The sequence below is a fragment of the Crocuta crocuta genome, unplaced genomic scaffold (genome assembly GCF_008692635.1).
Source record: "Crocuta crocuta isolate KB4526 unplaced genomic scaffold, BGI_CrCroc_1.0 scaffold266, whole genome shotgun sequence".
NCBI classification, from domain to species: Eukaryota; Metazoa; Chordata; class Mammalia; order Carnivora; family Hyaenidae; genus Crocuta; species Crocuta crocuta.
In genome coordinates, this window is record NW_027531005.1 from 6825357 (window position 1) to 6837605 (window position 12249).

Sequence of the window (12249 nt, forward strand, 5' to 3'; positions counted from 1 at the left end):
TGTTAATGTCTCTTTGTCTCTTCAGCTGTTGTCTCAGGAGCCCAGCAATGGCATATCCTCAGATCCCACTGTGTTCTTAGATCGCCTTGCAGTAATATTTAGGTAAGAAGGGAAACTGGATGGCTGCCTTAGGTTAAAAGCTCAAATAAGACAGTTATGTATTCAAGGAAGTATTTTTTTCCCTAAACTTCCAGGTATATCATATAATCTTCTGTTAGGAGACTGATCGTCCCATTACCTGAAATTTTGGTGCGAAGACAAATTCTAAGAATTAATTTTTGATAGACCTTTGTCAAAAGACCTACCAAAGAATTGGTAATTAATTAATTAATTCTTTTAGTCCTAGATCAAACTACCAAGGAATTGGTAGTTAATTCTTTTGGTCTCTACATCAGTGATTATCCAACTTTAACATGCATCATAGTCACCTGCAGGGCTCAGCTTATCAAAACAGATTTCTGGGTCCCATCTCCAGAGTGTCTGATTCAATTGGATTTGGGGTAGGATCCAAGAATTTACAGCTGTTGCTACTACTTGGTATCCAAGGACCATGCTTTCAGAACTGTTGCTGTCTGTTGTAGGGGTGCAAAAAAATAATAAAACCTCTTCATTGATCAAGTGAAATTAATCCTTCTTTGAATCCTCCTTTAATCATGCTAATGATTAAGAAAGCATTTGAGTAACAATGTTCATGAGTGATCCTTATTGAGTTACATAATTTGTGAGTCCCATAGGTACAACTGGAATATACCAGGTACAACTGGAATTGTTGTGTAAAAGCCTATGTTGAATAAGTTAAAACTGAGATGTTTTAGCTTATTAATTCTTCTCAACAGGTGTTTTCATTTTAATTTGGTGCAATGCTTTTTCTTGTATAGTAATGATAGTCCTGTTAATGTGACATTCTGAAAGCCTATTAACAATAGTTCTTATTTCACAATAAAGTGGAAGGAAATCTGTGATAGATGAAAATCCCCCAATTTAAAGAAAATGAGATTTTTATTCAGTTGCTGTTGAGCTCATTTAAATTAAAGAAAATTTTTGAAGAGGTTGGTAACCATACAGGGTTCTTTTCTTCCCTGCTTCTTTCAAATTAGTGGATTCTAGAAGTAGGCAAATAATTGAATTTGACATATTGTGGGTGGGCCCAAATTATGTATCATTTGGTTCAGACTAGAACCATGAGAAACATCTTTGGTAGGTTAGAATTCCTGAAGCTTTTGCCTTTTAATGCTGGTAATGGAACAGTACTTGGTTTCTCATAGTGAATTTAGATCATCTTTTTTGTTTTGTTTGTTTTAAGTTTATTTATTTTGAGAGAGACAGAAACAGCGCAAGTGGGGGAGGGGAGGAGAGAGAATCCCATGCAGGCTCCACGCTGCCAGTGCAGAGCCCGACGCAGGACTCACGAAACCGTGAGGTTATGACCTGAGCCAAAACCAAGAGTCAGACACTTAATCCAGCTGACCCGCCCAGGCCCACGTAGACAGTCTGGTTTTTAATTTTTTTTTTTTTTTTATTAATTTGGAAGAGTATATATTCTGATTTTTAAAGGGAAAAAATGGAAAAGATAATTGTAGTGCCCCACAACCCGTTTAAGCTAGAGTTGGATTGAGTTTGCATGTTCTAATGAAATAGCATAAAGGTGGCAAAGGAAGGGGAGTGGGATGATTTAAAGTATGTGCTTGTGTTTTAATGGAGTAGTAGGAAAAGGTGTTGAGTCGTCAATAACTTTGTTATTTGGTATTCTTTTTGTGGTAACAATGTTACCAAGTAAGCTTAGCAGGGTTTGAGGCTGTGGATTTTCAGTTAAATTGCTCTTTCTCTATTTTGGTTTGTTGTCTTTCCCCAGACACACCAATCCTATTGTGGAAAATGGACAAACTCATCCGTGCCAAAAAGTCATACAGGAAGTAAGTGCTTAATGGATGCCTGTGGAACAAGGCTTTCTTCCTTTTTCCTTACAAGGCTGTGGGTAACTAAAACGAGAAGGTACTGTCTTCTGGGTTCATAGGAAGATCCAATTTGTTGATACAGTTTAAATTTCAGTGAACAGAAGAATAGAACTCTTCAAATATTTTTTTACTTTAGATTTGATAAGAAAACAGACTATGGGAAATGAATTGAAAGCCCAAAGAAGTAGAAGTTAACTATGTGAATCTTAGAGTTGCTAGGAGGCCTGATTAATACTAGCAACAATTTTTTGACAAAGCTATTTCTTCCTTATGGCTTTTGTTTCCCCGATATAAACGCACTTCTTTTTTCACTGAGGGTGATAGGAGGATCAAAAGGCATGTTTTGAGAAGTACTTTTCAGACTTCAGGGGGGAAACACCAAGTGTCCTGAAGTGTTCACCAGTACCAAATAATGCTATTTCATTAGCTCCAGTCCTTTTGTTCAAAATCTTCCAGCTTGGAACTATAATCTTTAAACATCTCTTCCTCCCTAACTCATACTAATTCTTTTCATTGTAAATCAGGAAGTCCAAAATTCAGGAAAATGTATCTTTATCTTCCTGTTCTAAAGAGTTGTTAAAGAATCACTGTGTTTCTCTCAAGAAGTGGTTGTGTATTGGTGATGGATAATGTATGAATCAGAATCAGAATCTTTTTCTATAAAGGCTTTTTCCAAATTATTTGAACATCCAAATCAGATGTTACCAACTCGGGAGCATTTTTTTCAGCTCTTTGTTGTTCACTGTTTTCTTTCTTGTGCTCTTTGACTCAGATATGGCCAGTTTTATCTGAGACTCTAAATAAGCACCGCGCTGATAATCGGATCGTAGAGCGTTGTTGCAGGTGCCTCCGCTTTGCTGTTCGCTGTGTAGGCAAAGGATCTGCTGCCCTCCTGCAGCCGCTAGTTACACAGGTAAGTTCTCCCGAAGCGGGAAGTGTAACATGTACAGGGCTCGACATAGGAGTCTTTAGAACAAAAACTCTGCTGATGTAACGAAACCCTTTTGTACGTATTAAATACAAACTCAGAAATATTTGAAAGCGATAAGCAGTGCCCAAGTCTGTCATCTCTGAGGGAAGCAGCTTGTAATCTATTCTGCGTAGTGATAGTTTAAATAGTAACACATTCCCGTGTGAAATTAGGAAAAGAGAAGACTTTAGTGCTCAGCGCTTCTAGACCAGTGCTAGGCATTTTTATACTAATTTTCTTTTTAAAAATGGGTCTTGTTGGGGTGCCTGGGTGGCTCAGTTGGTTGTGTTTCTGAGTCTTTGTTTTGGTTAAGATCATGATCCCAGGGATCAAGCCCCACTTTGGACTCCACGCTGAGCATGGAGTCTGCCTAAGGTTCTCTCTCCCCATGCCCCTCTCCCCGACTCGTGCTCTCGCTCACTCGCTCTCTCTCTCTCTCTCATAAAAATATGTGTCCTGTCAAAATTTGCTGTTTCTTGGCCCAAAGAGATTTTTTTATCTCAACCACAGTGGGTCATATAAGTCTGTTTGTTATTTGTCAAGAAATAAGTTTGACTCTTTTATTTTTTTAATGTTTATTTTGAGAGAGAGAAAATGTGGGTGGGATGGAGCAGAGAGATAGAGGGAGAGAGAGAATCCGAAGCAGACTCCATGCTTCACAGAGCCCAACACAGGGTTCAGTCCCACAAACCATGAGATCATACTCTGAGCCAAAATCAAGAGGCAGATGCTTAACCAACTGAGCCACCCATATGCCCCAAGTTTGACTCATTCACCAAGACTGATAGGTAATTACAATGATGTGACTCACTATATGAGATTCTCTAACGTCATATTCACATCAAGAACTACTCTGTATGAGATGCTTATAACTAGGGATTAGATCACTAAGTAGTTTGTGTTGATGTTAAGCTTACAGCAGAGCCAGGACTAGATTGAGGCAAGTGAGTTGCCATGGGTACAAAATTAAGAGGTGAGGCAGAGTGTCAACCTTGCATTTGCAGTACTTGTAGTAAGTGCCTATCAATCAGTTGTCATATGCATAACTCTGCCTACTTCATATTGTAGATTTGAATAAAGTTTGCATTTACTGTACCCTGATGATGCCATATGTTTGCACTACATATATTCCAACCTCAGGTTAAGTGTCCCCTTTATAGCGTAATACATTCCGGGTCAAATATAACTTGATTTAATGCCCCTTTGCTGTTAGAGGATACCCTCATGATTTTGATTTTTTTGTTATTGTTGTTTATTCCTGCTAATTATGTGGCCAACCTAATAGAGTAGCACCCTGTATAGGAAGTATGTTCTAAAGTCAGTACATGTGGGGAAAAAAAATGAAACGTATTTTTTTTTTAATCCAAAATTGAGAGAGTAGCAAACTAGAACCAGTGGGCCTGCCATGTATTTTTATAAATCTAGTTTTACTAAGAAGTGATAGCCATGCTTATTCATTTAAGTATTCTCTGTTGGCCATTTTTGTGCTACTGTGGCAACGTTGCAGAGACAGACTGGGGTCAGCAAAGTCTAAAAGTTTTACTATCTGGCCCTTTAAGAAAAAGTTTCCAGATCCTGACTCAATCATTCATTAAGCAGTAGAGCATACAGTTGAGTTTACAAGCCTGAAGAGATTCATAGCTCCCATCACACGCTCATTCCATGGTGTATGCTAGAGGGTGTTCTTTCCTTTATCTCTTAGCCCCTACCACATTCATTGTGTTGAATTTATATAATAAAATCAATACATCTCTTGTGATGGCATTTTGAATATATGAATGTATGGATGCCTCTTAATTTTTGGAGGAGAGTAGGATAAAAATCCTAAATGAATCATTTAATTTAAATATGTATATTAATATTTTTATTTTCCTGAGATCCAGGTATCTTGATTGAGAACACTATTTTTTACTTTAAATAGAGGGGTTTAGGAGCAACTCAAAATTTAAATAGTGCTTTCACAATCTCCTTCAGGATGAGGATGTTTGGTATTTTTAGCCCTGCTATAGCTATATATGCTTTTTTTTTTCTTTCTTAAGAGATAATCTTTAAAGCAAATAGGAACAACCTTTAGGTGTTGGGGTTTGTAGGGGTTTGTAGATAGCTTGGTGATAGCATCCTAATGGCTTCCAGCTTGATGTATTATGCGACTCTCCTGCAGCATTTTTTTGGGGGAAGATAAAAGGTCAAAGGCTTGATAGGACTCTAAAGAGAGTACTTGAAAATTATTGGAGAATCGAGCCCTGTGTTTTAGCAAATGTTGCCAACAAGCTTTACTATATTGTCTTTAAAAGAGAAGAAACTACTTGTCTCTGAATTTCTTCCACCAGACAGTTTCCTAAGTTGGTACTTTTTGGGGGGGTTAAAAGAATTGACTGGTTTCTCCCTTGGCAGATGGTGAACGTGTACCATGTACATCAGCATTCCTGTTTCCTGTACCTTGGCAGTATCCTTGTGGATGAATACGGCATGGAAGAGGGCTGTCGGCAGGGACTACTCGACATGCTCCAGGTCTGTTTTCTCTGGGCAGTATCTTGGTGGGTCTGAAGGCCTAGCAGTGAGCTCTTCACCATGTCTTGAATTCTCTTGCTTCTCTATGTCTTTCTTCCAGGCATATTGATTTCCTAGTATCAGGGAGGTAGAAACTCTTTTTTAAATGTTTGTTTATTTTTGAGAGAGAGAGAGATCATGAATGAGGGAGGGGCAGAGAGAGAGAGAAAGGGAGACATGGAATCTGATTCAGGCTCCCGGCTCTGAGCTGTCAGCACAGAGCCTCACTTGGGGCTTGTGCTCACTAATGTGAGAGCATGACATGGGCTGAAGTCAAGACACTTAACTGACTGAGTCACCCAGGTGCCCTGGAAGGTAGAAACTTTCTAGTTGTTCTCTGGACAGACATGCATAGAAGACTGAGAGATTGACCATATGAATGTAAGGATCATTACAGCTATTACTGCCTAACTTATACTCTCTAGAGATATAGTCTTTTGAGAGATGTAGAAGGGAACAAATAGATATAAAACAAAGGATCTCTAAGCTCAAGCATGATTCTGTCTTTAATTTCTTGCCTGGAACAATCAGTGAACTAGCTCACTCAGCAGGGATGGTCTTAGGGTAAATAGCAAACATAGGAAAAAGCTCCTGATGTATTGATTTTCTCCCCTCCTAGTCATAGGGAAGAAAATATATTAAGAAGTTAAATTATGATCTCTTTTTCCCACAATGTTTTTCCTTTAAACTGGTATTTCATTATTATTATCAAAATTTTTAAAAATAAATCTACTCCCTTAGTAGACAAGACCATGTCTAGTACATAAGCAGTCTTTATTTTCAGAAACTTCTAAAACATTGAGCAGACATCTTTCCAGTTTCATCAGCTAAAATCTATAGCCTCAACCCTTTCTGAAATGTGGACTTCATATGTAAAAACTATCAACTGAGAAAGATTTCTGTCTTCGTTTTCTTGAACTGATTTTCTTTCTTTCTTTTTTTAAATGTTTATTTATTTTTGAGAGAGAGAGAGAGAGAGAATGTAAGCAGAGGAAGGGCAGAGAGGGAAGGAGACACAGAATCAGAAGCAGGCTGCAGGCTCCGATCTGTGAGCACAGAGCCTGATATGGGGCTTGAACTCACGAACTGTGAGATCATGCATGACCTGAGCTGAAGTTGGATGTTTAACCACCTAAGCCACCCAGGTGCCCCTTGAACTGATTTTCATTAAAGTCTTTTTCTTTTCCTGTCCATTCTTACTCCCTTTGTTCCTTTTGTGTACATTATATTTAACAAGTCTGAAATGCTGTTGCATTTATATACAGGTGTTTATTTTAAAATCACTGTTCTGTTTTAGGCACTGTGCATCCCCACCTTTCAGCTGTTAGAACAGCAGAATGGGCTCCAGAATCACCCTGACACCGTAGATGACCTGTTCAGGCTGGCCACCAGGTCAGTCCCTCTGAAGAGCAACTTTCTTTTATTGCTCATCCCCATGCGTGCTTAGTCTTGTCACCTAACACTTGACTGTTTGCTTCACTATAAAATGAGTTCAGTGGAGTAAAGGTAGGTTAGTGATTCATAGCCCAGAGTTAAATTGTGAGCCGGAATATCCCTCTACATGAGGAAGAGGAGTTGGATGGGAGCAGGAGAAAGCAGCTGGTTTTCTTCACAAAGGAGGGAACATGCAAGACAGTAAAACCAGCTTTGTAAAAACATTTGACTGGAAAATCACTAGAATCCCCTATGGTTTTAACTTTTTATAAAGCCACTGTGATGTCTTGCTTCACTTCACATTTTTCCTTGAGGAAGCTTGGCATCCTTTAGATATAATCATATCTCAGAACAAAAAATTTGTAGGATTTTAAGGTGCCTTAGAAGTTATCTTGTACTGCACTTTCCAGTTCTGCCCCCAGCCTTCCACACCAATTATTGCTTAAATTCCTTTTACCAGTAACACTGATGATATTATTCTCAACACTGAAGGAATATTATTATTATTACTTCTTTAGTCCCTAGATAAAGAATTGAACCAAATTAGTTACTGAACATAAAAGCATTTTTTAATTAATTTTTAAAAGTTTATGTATTTATTTATTTATTTAGAGATAGAGATAGGGAGAATCCCAAGCAGGCTCCACACTGTCAGCACAGAGCCTTTCTCGGGCTCAAACTCCTGAAACTGAGATCATGACCGGAGCTGAAGTCAAGAGTCAGGTGCTTAACCAACTGAGCTACCCAGGCACCCTGAACATAAAATCATTTAAAAATTATTTAAAATGGGGGGAGGGGGGATGGGCATGGAGGAGGGCACCTGTGGGGATGAGCACTGAGTGTTATGTGGAAACTAATTTGACAATAAACTATTTGTAAAAAAATAAAATAAAATAAAGATTAGAAAAAAATTATTTAAAATAAATTGTTATATGTGATTATACACATAATATATATTTTATCACTTACAAATGCAAAGTAGTATTGACTGTTTCATCTCAGGATTAAGTATCAAACACTTTTTTGGTTAGTTTTTGGACAGCCTTTGTTGTTGTTGATATGAGAGAACTGTTGGGTGAGCTGTCCAGTCTCTGTTTTCCCAGTGTCTGTTCCTTGAAAAACTAATCCCCAGAGATGCTCTTTGCACAAACGCTTACCTGGTGAAATAAATTTAGAAAATGTAGTGTCTTTTCCATGGAGATTCTCCCTGTATTTTTAAAGGATCTGAGAAGTTTTATAGCAAATTGAGTAGAAAGCTTGGGAAGTTCCTGTATACCCACTGCACCACTCCCTCCCCCAACCTCCACAGCCTTCCTCACTATTAGCATTCCCACCAGTGTGGTCTGTTTGTTGGAATTGATTATCCTGTATTGGCACATCCATATCACCCAAAGTCCATAATTTACATTAGGATTCATTCTCGGTGGTGTATGTTGTATGGGTTTGGACAAATGTATAATGACATGTGTCCACAGTTATAATATCACATGGAATAGTTTAATACCCTAAAATTCTCTATGCTCCACCTGTTCAGCCCTCCCTCACCCTCTACTGCTAGCAACCACTGACCTTTTTTTTTTTTTTAAATATTTTTATTTATTTCTAGGAGAGAGAGAGAGACAGCGTGAGCAGGGGAGGGTCAGAGAGAGAGGGAGATACAGACTCTGAAATAGGCTCCAGGCTCTGAGCTGGCAGTCAGCACAGAGCCCGACGCAGGGCTCTAACCCATGAACCGCGAGATCATGACCTAAGCGAAAGTCGGACGCTTAACCGACTAAGCCACCCAGGCGCCCCAACCACTGACCTTTTTTACTGTCTCCATCTATAATTTTGCCCATTGCTTGGGCTGCTTTTAGAGCCTAATCCTGTCATTTATACCTAGCCTGTCTTTCCAACCCAGGTTTATTCAGCGTAGTCCTGTTACCTTGCTGAGGAGCCAAGTGGTCATCCCTATCTTGCAGTGGGCCATTGCCTCTACTACCCTGGACCACCGGGATGCCAATTGTAGTGTCATGAGGTTCCTACGGGACCTCATCCATACAGGGGTAGCCAATGATGTAAGTATGAACATTGTACCTTTCTACTTTGCAGCTCAGCATCTTGTTATCTCTTTTCCTCATTTCTTAGGTGAAAACCAGATTCTCTTTATCTGATCTGTATTTGATACCATTCACTAACCAAAACACCACGGCCTCTACAAAGTGCTGTAATCTGTATAAAACAGTCTAAAGGTATTTCTGCTCCCATGTCATTCAGTGTTTAGTTGAAGAGATAAATAGATGTAAAGATTTAAATAATAAGAAGATAGTATTTGATTACCAGATGAATGATAAAAGTCATGATTGCTATGAAATCATAGCAAAGGAGGGAAAGCTTTTTGTTCAGAAGTAGGTTGGGAAGTGGGTTAATTTCTGGAAGAGAGACATCAGTGGAGTCATTAGATATAGGTAGAATTTGGATGGACTGGAGAGGGAGAGATAGTCTTAACTGGAGCACAAATGATAATCAGAGAAAGTCAGGGTAGTACTAAGTATGTTATATAGTTAAGAGACCTGTTTGGCTGGAGTAGTAAAATGGTTCACAAAATTTTCAAAGGTAGATTTGGGTAAATGTGGAATAGAATTGAAGGTAACAGCAGTGGAGAAATAAGCCACTATTTGAACGGACTAATTATTTAAGAAACTAGAAGTGAAAAGCGGTTTATAAAAAGATATTTTTTTTAAATGTTAGAAATATATGTATATTCAAAGTCTATAGGAAGGAAGAAAATAAGTAAGTTTTTTAATCCAGCTATTATATACACACTTCCTTCTCCAGGAAAGAGGAATTACTAGCTGGCAAGTTGAAATTAGAACGTATCTTTTGCTCTTACTTCCTTATAGCACGAAGAAGACTTTGAATTACGGAAAGAACTGATTGGACAGGTGATGAACCAGCTTGGACAGCAACTTGTCAGCCAGCTGCTCCACACATGCTGCTTTTGTCTCCCTCCCTATACCCTCCCAGATGTGGCTGAAGTGCTCTGGGAGATCATGCAGGTTGACAGACCGGTAAGAATGTTTCCATAAAGAACCCATTCTCACAGTTCTAAACTTTGGTTCCGGGAGGCCAACTATAACTTTGAAACCAGCCCTGTTGTATATCCATGGAGCCTAATCTAGGCATGTTACTAAGTTTCATTTATTAGATGAAGGGGCCTATAGAAGGCCAGTCGGTTTTTGAAAGTATGTTTATGTCACTGTCAAAGGGTTTATATTCCCCTGAAGTGAATACTAAGCTTTGAATTCAGCTGTGTGACTGGCCGCAGAGAAATTTGTTCACTTGTGAGAGATGCCCATATATCAGTTATATAGTGCTACAGGTTATTCAAGAAGTAAGTGTTAATTTACTTCAAGCTCCTTAGATAGCACTGTAGGATTTTCCTTGGTAATAAATCTAGCCAGAGCATTTGGGGATACAGAAATATAAAATTAGCTCACAATGTGCACTTGGATTTGTTTCTTCTTTAGATTAATTTGCATCTTATTTCAATTCTTGTACCAGCTCATTTATCACCTGAACATGAAAAGTTTTTTTAGGCTATCCAGTAATGTTCAAGTAATTTCAGAATGGGCCGCATGATCATAAATCAGGGTTATGTGTACTGCATGAAAATTTTGAGCAGAGTGGTAAAGAATACATATAGCCTGTACACTAGGATATGTTATTTTTAATACTAATATAAAAGCAGTTTAGAAAAGTGCACAGTTGGTTCCAGTTAAAGTGAGCTATCTTCTAGAACCACAGAAAATTCCAGATATACAAATTTATTGTAACCTTTAAGTCCATGTACATCTTAATGTTGTCTCCTGCTTTGTATCATTGATGGCAGTTGTTCAATTTCAGCAGTTTCACAAAACAAAGATTACTGTTAGAATCTCAAGTCACTGAGGGGCGCCTAGATGGCTCAGCTGGTTAACGGTCCAACTTTGGCTCAGGTCATGATCTTGCAATTCATGAGTTCGAGCCCCCACATTGGGCTCTGTGCTGACAGCTCAGAGCCTGGAACCTTCTTCATATTCTATGTGTCCCTGTTTTTCTACCCTTCCCCCACTTAACATTCTCTCTTTCAAAAATAAACATTTAAAAAAACTTTTTTTAATTAAAAAAAAAAAACAAAAACAAAAAAACAGGAATCCCCTATCACTGAGCTGAAATTTCTGCCCTAGATTTTTGGTCATCTCCAAAATTCATGCTTAGTGTATATTGCCTTAGCATATGCTTTACTTGATCTTTGGCTCAAACAAAAGACAGGGCAGATGCTTAATAACTTTTTAACATTTTCTTTATAATTCAGAAACAGCCACCTGAACTTTAATCTTTTTTTTTTTTAATTTTGTTTATTTTTTAGAGAGAGGGTGCAACCTGGGGAGGGGCGGAGAGAGAGGGGGAGACACAGAATTCAAAGCAGGCTCCAGGCTCCAAACTATCAGCATAGAGCCCAAAGAGGGGCTCGAACTCAAGAAGCATAAGATCACAACCTGAGCCGAAGTCAGACGCTTAACTGCCTTGAGCCACCCTGGTGCCCCTGAACCTTAATTCTTATGTATCAAACTCTAAGGCTCCTGTGTGACTTTGGTTCTGTCAGATAGCTCTGCAATTCTTTCATGTGAGCTCAAGTTGCTCGGTATGTTCTGTTTCAATCTTCTACAGCAATATTTTTGTATTTTGTATTTTGTATTTTCCTTAGGAAAGTACTCAGCCCCTCAGGACCAACAAGTTTAATTCCAGAAGTAATGGACGTGAGAAAAAAATTGTCCATGCTTTTTCACTTTTTTACAAATATACTTGGTTCCCAAGTAACAGAAAACTTACTTTGTAAATTTAACTTTATAAAGACATTCTTGATATCTAAACATGTGGCTAAGTGCTAACAGAAGAAGAAAATTAGAACAGGAAGGTTAAGCAGTAACAGAGATCAGATAGCCATGGACTTTTAAGAGTTTAGTATGTAATTGCCCACAGAATGTGTGTCAAGAAATTTAAAGTGATTGTTTTCTAAACATCAACCTAAAACTGAACTCCTACATAAATTTGGGTTGTCTGTACCCTGACAACTGATTAAAGTTCTAATGATGTGAGTTCAATAAAATTTACATTATTTTTCTTTTTAAGTTTATTTATTTTAGAGAGAGAGAGAACAAGTGGTGGGGAGGGGAGAGAGTTTCAAACAGGCTGCACGCTCAGCAGAGTCCAGTGTGGAGTTTGATCTCACAACTGCAAGATTATGACCTGTAGCAATATTGAGTCAGATAGATACTCAACTGAATGAGCCACCTAGGCACCTAAAAATTTGCATTC

General features: G+C 38.4%; 1 protein-coding gene across 2 annotated transcripts in view; it reads left to right on the top strand.

Moving 5' to 3' along the window:
• Positions 1-12249, top strand: part of TNPO3 (transportin 3) — an 81616-nt gene that overhangs the window by 59624 nt on the left and 9743 nt on the right. For both annotated transcript variants that reach the window (XM_077770748.1, XM_077770749.1), the window contains 7 exons: positions 26-102; positions 1853-1913; positions 2728-2868; positions 5320-5436; positions 6773-6867; positions 8810-8966; positions 9792-9959. In XM_077770748.1, the coding sequence (XP_077626874.1) occupies positions 26-102; positions 1853-1913; positions 2728-2868; positions 5320-5436; positions 6773-6867; positions 8810-8966; positions 9792-9959 (816 nt within the window). The remainder of the gene's footprint in view (positions 1-25; positions 103-1852; positions 1914-2727; positions 2869-5319; positions 5437-6772; positions 6868-8809; positions 8967-9791; positions 9960-12249) is intronic.